The sequence below is a fragment of the Hyaena hyaena genome, unplaced genomic scaffold (genome assembly GCF_003009895.1).
Source record: "Hyaena hyaena isolate Hyena2069 unplaced genomic scaffold, ASM300989v1 scaffold_283, whole genome shotgun sequence".
NCBI lineage: Eukaryota > Metazoa > Chordata > Mammalia > Carnivora > Hyaenidae > Hyaena > Hyaena hyaena.
The window spans coordinates 1,907,080-1,924,454 of NW_024080916.1; the positions used below are offsets into that span (position 1 = coordinate 1,907,080).

Sequence of the window (17,375 nt, forward strand, 5' to 3'; positions counted from 1 at the left end):
TAAACTGTAGCCCCAATTGTGCCCATAAAGAATTTGGACACAAAATGAACTCTGGGCATCATTTACAGTATGATAGGGTGAGGTAGACCCATTCTAACTTGTGATTTTCTAGCTGTTTGACCATGATGCACATAGATTGCGTCTTTCATGATTGTCCTATTTAGGGGTTCATTGAACTTCCAGACTAGAGTGTAGGTTGCTATATTTTATCAAATTTGGCAACTATTTGGTTTCAAGTCAGTCTACCCCATTTTCTCTCCTGACTCCTTTTCTTTTATGCCTAGATTGACCCATGGGTCAGTGAGGCTATTTATTTTGTAATCCCTCCTCCCACCCCACCCCTCCCCTCCACCTACAATGCTTTGGCTTAGATTAATTCTATTGATATCCAAATTCAAGGAGTCTTCTCTTTTGTCCACTTTTAATCCCCCTCCAATTAATTTCTGATTTCAGATATTGCATTTTTTAGTCCTAAGAGTTCCATTTGAATCTCTTTTGTTGATTTCCAAATCTTTCTTGAAATGCCCATAATTTTCAGGTTTTCTAGAGTCTTTAACACATTTATCATCATTATTTAGTCATGTCTGCTAAATTGTTTGTGGGCCTCTATTGACCCATTTTTTTCCTTCAAACCATGGGTACATTTTCCTTTCTTCCCATTTACACACACACACACGTGCCATTGCAGATAAGGCACTGCAGCCTTTATATGTTGGGTTATCTTCCTCTCAAAGTAACTGCCTATATGAGCAAGTAACTTACAACTGAGTTACCTCAAATTTGTGGAAGTTTGGCTTTATGCTTTGTTTAGGGTGAGCCACTGGCTTTGCTCTTCATCCAAGGACCAATTAATCAATCTTGAGACGTAGTGTTTATTCCTAAGGCATAGATCCTCTAAGTTCTCAATGGAAAGAATGGGTGTTTCAAAGCTCCTGTCACCGGGCAGACTTGAACTCCAATCTGGTTTCTCCTCCAGCAGACAGAGCTAAAATAACTGCAGCTCTTCCAACATTCCATTTGTTGTTTTCCTTTTGGGCTCCTTGGAGTTTCACTAGAGGAGGGTCAGAGTCGGTGTCGAAAAAGGATTTGAGGTGTGGCTCCTTCTTTTCCTGGATTTTCCCTCTCAACTTGTAGCCATGATGGCAATACCATAATTCCAGGAAATGAGAGGGCCTTTTCTGCTTGCATTCTATCCACACAACAGAAAGTAACCTCCAGGAAAAAGGTGGTTCCCAACTTTAAGAGTCAAATCTCCTCCACATTCTGCCTGTATTTGGTAACTTCGGTATTTTCAAAAAGTTTTTTTTCCCTTTCTCCTTTTTCTCATCATTTACCATTATCTGATAGAAGCTACCCTGCCATTACTGGAATTCAAAACCCCTTTTAAAAAATGTCCAATGTCTATGATTCTGTGATTTGTAATAGGTGTCTTTTAACATTTGGTTCCTTTTGCTCTTTTTCTGTTATTTTTCTTCAAATAAATAGCACTCTAACTCTTGAATGCTGACAAAAACTGAGGACTGATGGATGTGGGGGGGAGGGGGGTGGGCATGGAGGAGGACACTTTGGGGATGAGCACTGAGTGTTATGCGGAAACTAATTTGACAATAAACTATTTGTAAAAAAAAAAAATAAATAAAAAATAAAACAAAACCACTTTCAAAAAAAAAAAAATAGCACTCTAAAGGAATTCAGACTTCTAGAGAGGTACCTCTTTGAGGTCATCTTTTTAGTGTATTATTACTGGCTCATGTGATTAAAAAACAAAATGCCGCAGAAGGAAAATATAAAATCCATACACAAAAGTGGCACTCTACGCTCAAGTTTATTGAACAGACACGAGTTACACATTGGAAATTAAGCAGAACATTGTACCAGTTTTCACTAACTCAAATCAAGTCAGCAAGTGACAAATTTTAGAAGACACTCATTTTATGTCTCACCCAATGTGGGTGATCATAAGAAAACCTAAACAAAAAAAATTACATTCTATGTTATTAGATAGGAAGTTAATTTGATATACATAGCTTCCAAGTTACTTTAACATATTGCAAAGATTTCAAAACTAGTAGGGAATAGTTCGTGCCCAGCCTGAAATAAAATGTAGAATGTACCTTTTAGGGGCAAATAACTTCATTTGTATATCCATAGCAGAATCACTCCTTCCTACTAATCAAAATATTAATAAGTGTCTATTTAGATTAGGTTTACTAAATTAACAATGACTCGGAAATTATCTAGGTTTGGTTACATTGTTATATTGCACTTGAGAACAATAATTCAAAAATCCAGGATTTGGTACCACTCCCAAGAAGTTCATTACATAATCAGAAATTGCAATGAAATACAAGCATATATGCATGCTACACGTCAGTAGGTTCATATGTTCAAACCCGCCTATCAACAAGTTAAAAGGGACAGTCTCCAAAACATGGAGCACTAAGTTATTTCATTTGCCAATTGAATTTTACATTTTTTAATTTACCAAACTACCCCATATACAAACTATGCAAGGACACTTACAAAGTTAAATTTAAGATCCACAATGGTCATTCACATGTATTCCAAGAATGACTTAATCTTCTCCAAGCTTGGTATTACATTCTGCAACACAGAAATATCTATCAACTTACAGACTGCTTGCCTTATAAAAAGCAGCTAATCAATTATATACTGTACTTTTCCCTCTTACATCTCTCTTGGGGTCATCACTAACCATCAAAAATCTTCCACAGTCCTCTTAAGGAAGCCAGTATAAGTAGAGTCTCTTTTACTAACACTTTAATTTTCTCTTTATATGAAGTATTGAAGAGAATTTGCTATGAAGTAGTAGTTTCATAACACAGGTAAAATTGTGGCACTAATGTTTTAATTGTTTTACACTTCAGCATTATTAAGAACTATATCAGAATTATTACAATAGTAAGTCATCACAAGAGAAAGGGAAAAAAGGAAAGAATGTCCCCTACACAAATGTTTCTCAAAGTATCAATTCTAAAATAAATGCCTAAATAGGAAATGAACAACAGTATCAGTATTTCTTACCAATATGAAATGCTTTAAATATTCTCTACTACACTCATGTTTCTAAAAACCAGACTATAAAAAATTTATTCTTAAGATGGAAATTACAAACTTAGTATTTAAAATGCTTGCAAATTAAAACAGATTTCATTGAAATATTGTTTGACATTTTAACCAAATACATTCACATGCTGCTTTAGGGCAAAAAGAATCCCAACATTTTCCCAAACATTTTCCTCAGAGAGTAGGCTTCCAAATTATACTTCTACCATATTTTTGTAGAGGGACACATTTTCATTTTTTCAAAGAAAACGCTATTGCTTAGAACTACATTTCATAAAGGGAATTTAAAATACCATGCTTCCAATGACAGCACCTTCAAGTTCCCATACAAGATCATACCTTGAGACATAAAAGGGACAGAGTGTGCAAAAGTAAACAGCGACGTATTTTTAAAGTGAATTTCTATCCAACATATACTTTCAGGGATAACTACGATAAGGTGGGAAAACAGGTAAAGTGAAAGTTGTCACAGACCAATTTAGTGACTGTCTCTTGGCAGGCGCTAGGATAAAAAAATTCTTTTTCTTAAAAAACTTTAGACCTACTGGTAATAAAAATATTTACTGCATATGACTATGATCTTTTAAGCTACTAATAAAATCTATACTACAAAACCTACTAATTTTGAAAATCAGTAAAGCTAAATACAGGGTCTTGTCATGTTTTAACTTATATAACTCACATACCTCTGTTTTATTAAAAGATTCTAGCTTAGCCACTTGTGTAGGGAATTGAACACAAGATATGGCAAGATAAACCAATTATTTTTAAAGCATCGAAAAATATTCAATTATTCAAGGGAAATATTTATCATTGCCTAATGATGACAGCAGTTAAAAACCTATTAAACTTTAAATTTCTAAAGCACAAGATAATATAATTGCACGAAATAGGTAAAATTAAGAGTCATTCCCAGACCTTGAGGAACTGTGAATAAATCACACATTCCTCTAGAAGAAATCACCACCCTAGAGGCATATAAACCACCTGTGCAGCTTTTACATAAAAAATCCTAGAAAAGTAATTTATGTTAATAAAACTACAAAAGGTTTTAAAAGGCTCCCAATAACTTGAATTGCTTATAAAAGTAACTTTTGTAAGTCATTTTGATAGCGGAGACTGGTTTTACCCGTGATACCTTGCTTATATAAGGTAATATCCACAGGAGTAACATCACACTGTTGCTGAAAGCAAACCCGTAAACTACTTAAAGAATTCCAATTCCAAGCATTTCTCATGGGGTTGGGAGTTTAGGTACAGGTTCCTGCAAACTATAAAGATCCCTCATTAATCTTAACCCATTCTTAGTAACAGTTTTGGAAATATAAGGAAAAATACATATATAGGAAGAAAATAAATTAATCCCAACTAAAAATTCTTGCTCTAAGAGCGTACCATTAATAAGCAACTCTACCAGAGAACTACAAACACAACCTTATAACTTAAATGCTTTCTTTTGTTGTTGTATTGTAAATAGCCAGCACATAGAATGGGCTACGCATACTTTGGAAAGGATTCCCAACTGCATATGGCTTTGAGCATCCGATGATTAGTGACAATTCAACTATTACACAAAAGAGGCATTTTTGATTATAAAATTTTTAGTATCGATTGGCATAAAGAATTTGAAATAGAACCTAAGCTTCAACAAATTAAAATGTCCTGAAATGGACTGTGGATTAAAACAAAAATAAAAATGTAATAGCACGTACCCAATTGTCATATTAAAATACTATACTTTTGCTATTACGGGAAAAGAATTTTGATGGATCTGCTTTCTCTTTTATTAAAGTTCTATCATGTAGGTTTAATATTTTAAAGTCCAAGTTCATGCAGTTATAAAGTTAGAAGCTTAAAAACTCAACTGTAGTGTAATGTATATTAACATTAAGTTCCTGTACAAAAGATGTGGACCCGAAGGTCCACATACAAATTGCTTTAAAACAACAAAAACAACAACAAACAAAATCCAACATACAAAATCAGAAACAGTAATTGTAGGAGGTACTGTTTTATATAAAGTAGTAACTCAGGCACTACCTGCCTTATGTACATAGTAGAAGAACTAACGCTTGAAATTTTATTTAAATACCTAAAAACACAAGTCAGTGGATGTATATTAAACGTATGTCTGAACTTAATTATTAGAAAAAGGTTGACAAATATTGCTCTTGTTTTGTGGTGAATACCAACAGGCACCATTAGCAGTACAGTCTTGGAATTTTATTTCTCGTGAAGGAAACCAAAACCTATGACGAAGGTGGTAATTCTCATGGGTCAGGATGTAGCATAACTTAAAAATCACAGTTAAGTTTCTGAGTTTCCTTCACCGTTTTCATGAGGTTGAAGCTGTTCCCTTTCTTGCTCTTCTTGAGGTGGCCGGACACGTTTAAAAAAGCCCATCTGTCAGTTGAGGAAAAACTAACATTACTGAGAAAATTTAAACGGCACTTCATACTTTTCTTCTTTCAAATATATGCTGCTCATTATGTATCATTAAAGTTCCTCTTCTATTCTTCCTTCTGTCCCTTCTCCCTTGCCCTTTTCTTCTGCTTCTCCTCCCTCCTGCTCTTCCTAAGTCCATTACTTACCCTGTACATTACAAATACCAAAACAGCCAGCAACAGCAATCCTGCTAACACTGCTAAAATGATCACCCACACAGGCACGGGCATGGGTGCAGGCTGAATGCCCCATGTGACATTAGTGGTAACCTGTTGGGGGCAAAAAGGTTTTGAGTTTTAAAAATAATTCACTGAATCATTCAACAAATGTGTAAGTGCCTACTTTATTTTGTTTTAATAGTATTCATCTATTTTCTTCTGTTGTATCTGATAATTTGTGACTGATTATATATTTGGTATTGACAGTATGTACATATACACATCAAATTCCCTTAATGGGTGAACTTCAGGGTACCCCTGAAGTGATTTTGAAATAATCAAATCCACCTTTGATATATTGGTTCCATTTTTAATCCTTAAAGATCTTTATAAATGTTAGCTTTCACCTGTTGTAGTTAATTTCTGATGTTCTAGCTTTGTGGGGAAAAATTCCTCAAATTTCTACCTGTGAAATTTGTATACGCTAAGAATCTCTTACACAGGACAAGATGCTAAAGTAAAAGGTTGACCTTTAATATTCTGGGGTAAGGAAGTAAAATAATATTAAACTGGGATGTAGGCCTATCAAATAACTTTTAAATTACCAAAACAGTTAGGTGCCAATATTTAAAGGAAAATAAAAAAGCATCTATGACATTGAACTGGTACAATTATTCCATTTCCCCAAATCAATAACTTACTAATGTGGAGTTGAAGATATCTTCAATTGGAAGGTTCTTATAAGGAAACTCAATGACATTAAAAGAAGCAGATGACTTCAGAGAGTAGGAATGATTCTGGTTTTCTTTCTGTATGGAAATAACAATGAAATGATTTCCTAGATGGGAGGCCTTTTTCGTGTCTTTGAGAAAATGCATAGGCTGGCCGAATACTACATGTGTCCACTTACATTCATAAAGGTCTCAGTCCACAGCAAGGACTTTACATACAGGATTGCACTCTTTCCTCTGTCTAGTCGTCCAACCTGGCAGACAATCTTCAAGCACTCAGCAATTCCACAACCCTGCCGAAACAAATTCTTTACTTATAAAAAAAAGTCTATCATGTCTTCAACATATAAAAATTAGACATGTTAGTTGTTTTATGTGAAAGCCAAAGAGATGATCCAGATTCTTTTGCTTTATAAGAGTAATGTTTAAAATGCATAGACTAATAGTGGAGTCTATGAATGCTTTTGCTAAAAGGGGTTGGTTTTTGGGGCACCTGGGTGGCTTAGTCAGTAAAGCGTCCAAGTCTTGATTTCATGATCTCATGGTCTGTGAATCTGAGCCCTGCATCAGGTTGTGCTGATGGAATGGAGCCTGCTTGGGATTCTCCCTCTTTCTCTGCCCCTCCCCTGCTCATTCTCTCTCTCTCTCTCCTTCCTTCTCAAAAATAAATAAATAAATAAATAAATAGTAAAACAAACACAACAAATAAATACAGGGGTTGGTTTTAATGTGATTCAGTATAAAAGGATAAGATCCAATATATTTAAAGATATATTTTCATAGCTAGTATTCAACATTTTTTAGGTAAACCCAGAGCACGATCAATTTAGTAAGACATAAAAATCAGATTAACAATATACCTGTAGAAAAGAAAAAGAAACAGTGAATCTGGAGCAGCTATTCCATGTCTTTGCTACATTCAGTGTTTTTATCAGTAACCTGAAGGCAGGCAGTCAAAGATAGCATATATTCACCACCTTCTATGTGCTGGTCAAATTGCATTAGACTTGTCACATACATAGTCACAGCAATGCTACCCAGCAAGTGGGCTTGCAGCCTGTGACAAGGAATAGCTTCTCTGGCCTGAGGAAGGGCATCTGTGAAAAGCCCATAAATAATATCGTACTTAATCGGGAAAGAACGGATGCTTTCCCCCTAAGATGAGAAACAAGACAACAATGTCCACTCATGACACTTCTATGAAAGTTGTTCAGAATGTTCTCACCAGTATAATTAAGAAAACAATCAGATAAAAGGCATCCAAATTGGAAAAAAAAGAAGTAAAGCTACCTCTATTTACAAATGATAGGATCTTATATACAGAAAACACTAAAGAATCAACAATAATTACAGAAGTACAGAAAAGGAACAGAATACAAGTTTGACAAATAATTAAGTTGCATTTCTATATACCAGAATTGAAAAATCTGAAAATGCAATGAAAACAATTCTATTTAAAAGATGACCCCAGGGCACCTGGGTGGCTCAGTCGGTTAAGCATCCAACTTTGGCTCAGGTCATGATCTCATAATTCATGAGTTTGAGACCCATGTCAGGCTCTGTGCTGACAGCTCAGAGCCTGGAGCCTGCTTCAGATTCTGTCTCCCTCTCCCTCAGCCACTCCCCTGCTCATGCTCTGTCTCTTTCTCTCTCTCTAAAATAAATAAATGCTAAAAAAAAATTAAAAATATATAAAAGACCACCCCAAAAGAATAAAATACACAAAAGTAATTTAACCAGGAAAGTGCAACCACTTATACATTTACAAGTACAAAACATTTTTGAAAGAAATTAAACACCTAAATAAATGGAAAGATATTTCATGTCCAAGAACTGAAAGACTTAATATTATCAAAATGGCTATACTCCTAAACTGATACAAATTAATAAAATTGCTGTTAAAATTCCAACTACCTTCTCTATAGAAAGGATCAAACTGATCTTGGGGCGCCTGGGTGGCTTAGTTGGTTAAGCGTCTGAGACTTTGGTTCGGGTCATGATCTCATAGTTTGTGGGTTCAAGCCCCATGTTGGGCTCTGTGCTGACAGCTCAGAGCCTGGAGCCTGCTTCCAATTCTGTGTCTCTCTTTCTCTCTCTCTGCCGCTCCCCCACTCACACTGTGTGTGTGTGTGTGTGTCTCAAAAATAAACATTAAAAAAAAACTGATATTAAAATTCATATGGAATTACAAAGGGCCCCACAGATCTAAAACAATCTTGAAAAAGAAGAAAATGATGGAGATCTCACACTTCCCAATTTTAAAACTTACTGAAGAGCTAATCAAAACAATTTGGTGCCAGAGTAAGAATACGTGTATAGATCAGTATAAGAGACGAGAGTACAAAATTTAGAAAACCAAAAAACTTAGGTAAAAATTTTCAGGATCTCAGGTTTGGCAATGGTTTCTTAACTATGTATGACAGCAAAGGTACAGGCAATAAAAGAAGAAAGACTTGACAGATCTGAACTTCAAATCTGAAAACTGTTCACATCACAGGGATACTATCAGAAAGTGAAAAGACAACTAACAGAACGAGAAAATATGTGCAATAACAGCTCCAAAAAGGGAGCTGAATATATAAAGAACTCTTTATGACCTAACAACCAAGGGAAACAACCCAATTTAAAAATGGGCAAAGGATTTTGAACAGACATTTCTCAAAAGAAGATATACACAGAAAAGATGCTCGACATCATTCGTCATTAGGGAAATATAAATAAAACCACAATGAGATACACTTCACACTGACAAGGAAAACCATACATCAAAATTTAAAAAAATATGTAAGGCAATAGTTAGTGATGGCAAACATGGAGAAGTTGAAACAGTCATACATTGCTGGCTAGGAATGTAAAATGGCACAACCACTTTGGAAAAGTTTGGTAGTTTCTCAAAGTTAAAGAGAGTTCCCATATGACCCTGTAATTGCACCTCCAGATTTATTCCCAAGAGAACTAAAAATATGTGTTCACACAAAAATGTGTACAAGAATGCTCACAGTGGCACTTTTCAAAATAATTGAAAAGTAGAAATAATCTAAACATTCATCAACTAATGAATGGACACACAAAATACCATATACCCATAAAGGGAATATTATTCAGGCATAAAAAATAACTGAAGTACTACTGCATGTTGTAACAATGCAAACCTTAAAAACATTATGCTGAGTCAAAGACGACAGACACCAAAGGCCACATATTTTATAGCTGTTCAGAACAGACAAATCATTAGAGACAGAAAGCAGATTAGTGGTTGCCAGAGAGTGGTAGCAGGGAAGAATATGTAGTGACTATGTGATGGGTACAATATTTGTTTCTGAAAAGTGATGAAAATGTTTTGGAATCAGATAAAGGTGGTAGTCACACAATGTTGTACATATACTAAAAATCAGTTCGTTGCATATTTTAAAATAGTTATAATGGTGACTTTTATGTAAGTTTTATCTTAAAGTTTTTTTTTTAAATGACAGTTATTTATTTATTTATTTATTTATTTCTAGGAGAGAGAGAGAGAGAGAGACAGCGTGAGCAGGGGAGGGTCAGAGAGAGAGGGAGATACAGACTCTGAAACAGGCTCCAGGCTCTGAGCTGGCTGTCAGCACAGAGCCCGACGCGGGGCTCGAACCCACGAACCGCGAGATCATGACCTAAGTGAAAGTCGGACGCTTAACCGACTAAGCCACCCAGGTGCCCCTATCTTAAAGTTTTTTAATGTAGTTCTGTAGGAGGATCGAGCACAGGATCAAAAGTGGGGTGTGGGTTAAAAGTAATTTCTATTTCACATGGGTTGATCAGGGAAGTCCTGTCATAATGTGCATTTAAAGACATAGAAGGAGATGGGGAAATAAACCACGGGGATACCTGGACAAAGAGCATTCCAGGCAGATGGGAGAACAATTTTCAAAGCCTGGATGTAGAAATTGCTTGGGGATGTCTATTCAAAAAAAGTAGGGTAGCAAAAATAGCAGGAAGAGAATAAGGAGAGGAAATGCAAACAGCAAGGCAGAAGGGCCTACATCTTGTTGGGTCTAAAGGCTTTGCATGCTCGGGCTTCCTCTCTGACTTAGATGGGAAGGCACTGGAGTAACATGACCTGATCTCTATTTAAAAGGATCACTATGGCTCCTGTGTGTCAAATAAACTATAGTGGGGGAAAAGGCAGAACTATGGAGTCCACTAGAAGTTTGGCAACAGTCCAAGTAAGAGACGAAGGTGGCCTGGGTGAGGTTGTAGCAGGGTAAAGCTGCTGAGAAGGGACCAGATTCAGAGTCTTTTGAAAATAGATATTGAGGGGCGCCTGGGTGGCTTAGTCGGTTAGGCATCCGACTTTCACTTAGGTCATGATCTCGCGGTTCGTGGGTTCGAGCCCCGCGTCAGGCTCTGTGCTGACTGCCAGCTCAGAGCCTGGAGCCTGTTTCCGAGTCTGTGACTCCCTCTCTCTGACCCTCCCCTGCTCACGCTGTCTCTTTCTCTCTCTCTCTGCTAGAAATAAATAAAACACTTAAAAAAAAAAAAAAAAGAAAATAGATATTGAAAGAATTTGCTGATACCCAGGAGGTGAGGTTTGAGGAAAAGAGAGCACAATGTCCAAATTTGGGACAAAGAATTGAATGGAATTGGTATTTACTAAAATGTGGAACACTACAGAAAGAGCAGAGGTGGGAAAACATTCTTAGAACTAAGTTTAAGATTCTTATTAAATATTTAAGAGTTCCAGTAGACATTTGGATAACGGAGCCTGGAGTTCAATGCACAGGATCAGCTTCGAAATGTAAATCAAAGTGATCCACATAGAATATTTACAGCCATGAGAGTGAATAACATCTCTAGTATAGCACTACCTGATTAGAACTTCCTATGATGATAGAAAGGACGTATTTCTACTTCCCAAAGGAGAGTAGCAACATATGGCTACTGAACACTTGAAATGTGGCTGCTGTTTATAATATTAGCACAGATCTAATGAATGAATGGATGCAGAGCAGACAAGAAATCTGAGAGAAGCCCTGGAATACTCTACTGAGGTAAAGGTCTGGAAATGGAGATTAGGAAGTAGCCAGTTGATGAAGGTGAAGAACCAAGAAGAGTAGAGTCCTAGAAAAGAATGAGGACTGTTCCACAGAGGAGGAAGTGATGAACTGTGCCAAAAGTCACCGAGCAGTTGAGGTGGATGAGAACTAAGAACTATGGAATTTGCTGATGTAAAAGTAACTGGTATTTGCTAATGAACATAAACACTATACCAGGCTCTCTGCTAGTGGATGGTGTGCAGAACTGTTTAACTTCAAAAACTTAAATGATTAGCATTTTATAACCTTATAGTCATTACACCGGCTGACTCAACAGAAGTTAATTATAGTGCTAATTATGCTTGTAATATATTTTTGTTGATGCCTCCTGGGTTCTTCTTCCAATATTGCACAAAAACCTCCAAGATTAGGATGAGGTCAAGAAGGAAGTCAGTTAAACGAATAAGTCAGAAAAGTAAGCTGGAACATTAAATATTTTTATTAGCAATCTACAAGGATAGATCATTTGAAGAAACTCTGGTGTTAATTTGACTAGGAACAAGGAAAGTAAGAGGAGTGAATAGTATAAAAATACATGTAGTGCTTACAAGCACAGCTGTTGTTATTTTTGAAATGTTCTTTGGCATCAGTTCTATAATCACATATTTTTAAATGTTTAAAGTGCTTGCTGTTGAAATGGCGCTTACCAAAGTGTGAACATCTCCTTCACTGAGGGTGAGATCCCGCTTTGTGATGAGATGGTTCCGGTCACCTTGCCCAGCAACTGTGTCATTCTTTTCAGTCTGCGAATTTGAGATCTAGGGTTACAGAGACACTGGTGATACATAACACTGGAAAACACTCTGCACTGACATTTTGGCATAAACTGTTACATATGATTAAAACATGATGACTGAAAATGTGGTATGACAATGTCACCACTTAATATACAGTAGAAAGTAAGCACAAAGAACAAAGATCAGAGATTCCCTAATATGTGGGAGAGAGTTACCTCCACCTAGCTGTGATTTTCTCCCTTGCATAGCTAGAGGGAAAACTGATAAAACACATGGAAACAGCCTGAAATGTCATAGTACACATCTGTGATGAGTGTCAATCAAGAGTATATATTTTTTTGTTCTGTTTCTTAACTTTCCCTTAGTCCAAATTGGGAAATAGCTTCTTCTCCAAATATGTTTGCTAGGATGGTAAGGGCTATACCCAAAAGTATAGACTTCCACAAAATGAAATTTTTCTAAGTCATGGGAGTCAAAAGAGCCAGGTTAAGTAAAACGTTAGATCTTTCTCCAAAAACAAAAATTTCAACAACAAAACACCCCTGACACAATACTATACGTGGATAAGCCACAGTGCAATAGAACCCAAGTCAGATTGGGTCACTGCATAGATGATTCATTAGTACTTCTCATTATACAAATAAACAATTTAATCCTGAAATAAATTATTTCTATACAGTGGGTTTCTGTATTAAAATTTTTTTTATTTCATGGATTTCTTTCATAGATTTAGAAAGAAAAGCATTAAGTATCATCAAAATACAGAGTTGCTATTAAGCACATTACCTTAATTCTCAAAGGGTTGATCTCCATATCTGAAGTACAGTTCATAGGTCCATCAATATCATATTGAAGGATGTATAACAGAGTGTTATTGTTATATTTGTAAGGCCACTGAAGATTTAGCATTGCCTTGCTGAATGAACTTGGACCATTGTTTCTCAGCTAATGGGAAAAAGAAAATGTAACTACTTTGAGCAAAAATCTATTCCATAATCCTCCTCCTACATCAACCTCAGGAATCATTAGCAATAGGATTTGAACAACAGCAGAGTTTTTAGTTATTCTGACATTATAACATGATCATTATGAGGCAAAGGAGATCAAATTCAACATTTATTTCTAGCGTAGGGCAGTATGTATCAGGATGAAAATATAAACAAAAGAGGAACATATGAAAACGTTTTTGATGAAAGATGGCATAGAAAATTTTCTTCCTGGGGTGCCTGGGTAGCACAGTCAGTTAAGCGTCCGATTTTAGCTCAGATCATGATCTTGCAGTTCATGGGTTCAAGCTCCATGTCAGGCTCTGTGCTGACAGCTCAGAGCCTGGAACCTGTTTTAGATTCTGTGTCTTCCTCTCTCTCTGCCACTCCCCTGGCTCATGCTTGCGTGCTCTCTCTCCCTCTCTCTCTCTCTCGAAAATAAATAAACATTAAAAAATTTTATAAAAAGAAAAAGAAAATTTTCTTCCTTTCTTTCTTTATGAAGAAAATTTTGATGATCTGCTATAGGCACTTTCAGTTTTAAGATATAACTGCAAAACGTCCATATGCAAATACACAACAATGACCTACTGCTGTTATTCAAGTAGAATTAATTGGTTTTTGACAATTTGCATGAAGTGCATTCTTTAATCACTTGAAGCCACTTGTCTTAAAAAAAGGAACTTCTGAATAGGGAAAAAATTCAAACAAATCTCTGGTACATCTTTCAGTGATGCAGAGTTTACATAAACACTAAACAGACTTGTTTTTTTTTACAAGTAGCCTATCTGTTCTCTTTAAAAGCTCTCCACCAGGTATCAGGTAAAGCAAACAACTGCAAACCTCATAGATGTGCTGAACAACTGGCCCAACATCTTCTTCAGTCTCCGGGTTCTCTTTATGCTCCCAGTTTGGAATTGGAAGAAAGATATGATCGGGACTTGAGACTCTAAACAATGACCAAAGAAATCCTACCATGAATACCAAAATGATATGATCAGTTCATTTTCAAAAGTACCCTGTATCCCAATGAATAAAATCAGAATTAAAAGAATATATATGTAAAAGAAAGAAAAAGCCATATGTATATGTGAACATACACATTCACCTACACACAAACTTCTCTGTAGTGAATCTAATGTAATAGATGTATTGATAAGTCAATTTGCATAGAAGTTCAATACATGTATTTTGTGCCTGCTGTGGCCGTGTCTGGTTTATTTCCAGAGGGTAATCAAATAAATATTTGCAGTTTTGGAATAATACACCTAGGTTCCTCTTTCTACAGAAGCACCAGCCCTAGTAAAAGTATCATGAAATATGTGTGCTATTCCCCTAAAGAAGTTAGCGGGCCTACTAGATGCTTTTTCAAAGTAAATGCATTTTAAAGCAGTTTAAATCTCACAAGAATGTGACACTCAACTTGGTAATCATACTGACCCTCTGATCTCAACAGCAGCTAAGACAGCGAGGTCCACTTTGTAAGATACAACTGGGCTTATTTTGTCAAAGAGATTGGAGCTGAAAAAGAAAAAAAATATATTTTTAGGCCTGAACTGAGCACAATCTTCATCTAAGACATACAGAGGCAAATGCAGTGACACTAAAAATGAACAAATTAAAAGCAACAAAGAAAGGAAAAACTTAACGAAAATAATTTTCATTAGCATTTAATTCCAAGAAGATGATCAAATTTTACTTCTTTTACTTTTGTTTCACAAGCTCAAAACAAAATGATTCTTATGACATAAATATTAATTTAAAAAATGGTATAATCAAGTATTAGAATTTTAGTCTGTTCTATTCATAACATTTAGAATATATTACATAATATATGACAAAGAATATTTCCTCAATAGTTATTACAAACTGAAAACAAGTTGTTTTCATACCTTTGGATTTGTAAGTCAAATTTCACAGAAGTATCCATCTCTGATTGCTGGTGGACACTGAAACGAAGCCCAGCTAGGAGCTGAACGGGAAGGAAGGAACAGTAATTAATTAAAACAATGTCTCATCAGTGAAATTTAAATTCCAATGTTCAAATCAAAGAGTTACTCCAAAATAGGCTTTTTTTCTGAGCTTACAATAAAACTGAAAATACTCTAACAAAGATAATTAAATCTGATCTTCTATTGAATCTTTTATTTAAGACACATGGGCCATTCCATAAAGAGGCCTATTTAACAATTATTACCATAATTCTATCTCCTCATAATACCTAATATTAACTTTATAAAAAATGCCAAAGTAAGTATCTGTTGATTCAATGAAAGCACACTGATTTGGTGACAGGAAGTTAACAACTGAAATTGTAATGGAGCAGGAAGGAAGAAGTGAATGCGTTTTAAAGAGCAGGAGAACCTGGCTACCTAGGGGATGAGAGGGAGGGCCAGCTAGACTCAGAATTTCTCCTCTCTCACAGCTCCACTGCAACCGTTATCCTAAGTCCTGCAAGGGGGAAACTGTTACCTTAAAGAAAACAACTGAGCTAATAAGGTAAGAGAAAGCAGACTTCTTGGGGGATCATTTATCGTACATAAAAACAATACTGGGGGACTTCCATCCAACTACCTTCCACTTTACAAAGCCTGACGCTGGCCACATGAAATAACCTGAAATCATCCACACTGGATGAGCTGTGAGTGAGAAAGCTTGAGCATGAGAACATAGAAAAATAAACACAGAAATAATCATAGAAAAATAAAGAAAAATAAAAAGCATTTCACTTGTTAAAAATCATTAAATACGTGTGGAAAAACTTAACTTAGGCCTTACTTTGTTCAAGGCCTCTTCCCTAAGAGACCATATATTTAGAAAGTACAATGACTTTTAATGGAAACTATTCTTAAAGAAATATGGAACTTTTATTGAAATGTATTTGACATAGAACATTGTGTAAATTTAAGGTATACAACATGTTGATTTGATACATTTATAAATTGTAACGTAATTGTCATTGTAGCTATGTTAGCATCTGATTCACGTCCTATAATTACCATTCCTATTTTATAGTTGGAATAAGGATCTAGTCTCTTCGCAAGGTTGATGATTATAATACTAGGTTTTTTAATGTTTATTTATTTTTGATAAAGAGGGAGAGAGAGTAAGTGCACATGTAGGGAAGGGACAGAGAGAGATGGAGATAGAGGATTGGAAGCAAGCTCTGCCCTGACAGCAGAGAGCCCCATGCGGGGATCGAACTCAAGAACCTGCGAGATCATGACCCAAGCCAAAGATGGACTTAATAACTGAGCCACCCAGGTGCCCTTACAATATTGTTTATATTCACTATGCTGTGCATTAGATCTCTAAGACTTATTTACTACTATTTGTACCCTTAAACAACATCTCTCCTGTTAGCTGTTGTTTAAGGATGAATGTGGAATGTATAGCCCCATATGATCTGAGATCTTCAAATTACCAAAGTCTCTGTGCTATTAAATTAAATTCTATTGAAAAAAGTAACATGATATATACTCCCATTTTCCTTTGATACTAAGAATTCTACAAAATACATTTTTGTTTACTTTTTAGAGCATTTGGGAAGCGACCCACTGAGAGCATCCTTTCAAGCTCCTGGGCTCCTTTCTCCACCACCTGAAGGGGAGCCTGCCCAACACTAAGGGCCTCTTTGAATCTATTCAGTTTGACGATAAAGGCTTCCAAATTCATGAGATAATTCTATCTCATGTAATAATGATAGTCTTAATATTTGTCAGAGTAGTTTTAAAGATTCATTAGGTTAAAATACCAGAGTTACAATTTTAGTCCTTAGTTAACCCATATCCTCATCCATTTAGCAAATTGAAGGCACTGTAAACACGGCTTACTGACTAGTGTAGAAGCACAATCCATTATTTTATTATCTTACTCAAAACCAAATAAAACTCTGCTAATCATTACATTCCAAATCAAAACCAATTTAAAGATATTATTCTGAAATACTTATTAAAAAATTACTATGAACAAACCCACAGAAAATTTTGCTATTTTCTTTAAAAGAAAGAAATATCCATTTAGTTAAAACATCTTACTTGAGTTCCAGCCTTCATTGGGTTTCCAAGGTCACATACTACCTGGCGGGTTTGGTTTTCTGTTTTAAATGCACAGGAAAGTCTTGCTAAAGCCTTTGATAGGTCAAAAAAAAAGATTGAAA

General features: G+C 35.7%; 1 protein-coding gene across 2 annotated transcripts in view; it reads right to left on the reverse strand.

Annotated features, from left to right (window-relative positions):
- Positions 1 to 1,806: 1,806 nt before the first annotated feature.
- Positions 1,807 to 17,375, reverse strand: part of ITGAV (integrin subunit alpha V) — a 94,727-nt gene continuing 79,158 nt past the window's right edge. Inside the window, exons 21-30 of one of the 2 annotated variants that reach the window (XM_039246566.1) lie at positions 17,254 to 17,346; positions 15,109 to 15,188; positions 14,657 to 14,737; positions 14,060 to 14,165; positions 13,017 to 13,175; positions 12,141 to 12,236; positions 6,601 to 6,714; positions 6,392 to 6,499; positions 5,679 to 5,801; positions 1,807 to 5,490 (exon numbers count right to left, since the gene is read on the reverse strand). In XM_039246566.1, coding sequence (XP_039102497.1) covers positions 5,395 to 5,490; positions 5,679 to 5,801; positions 6,392 to 6,499; positions 6,601 to 6,714; positions 12,141 to 12,236; positions 13,017 to 13,175; positions 14,060 to 14,165; positions 14,657 to 14,737; positions 15,109 to 15,188; positions 17,254 to 17,346 — 1,056 coding nt within the window. In that variant the 3' untranslated portion in view covers positions 1,807 to 5,394. Of the gene's footprint in view, positions 5,491 to 5,678; positions 5,802 to 6,391; positions 6,500 to 6,600; positions 6,715 to 12,140; positions 12,252 to 13,016; positions 13,176 to 14,059; positions 14,166 to 14,656; positions 14,738 to 15,108; positions 15,189 to 17,253; positions 17,347 to 17,375 lie in introns of both variants that reach the window. The other variant, XM_039246565.1, reaches the window with a different exon arrangement.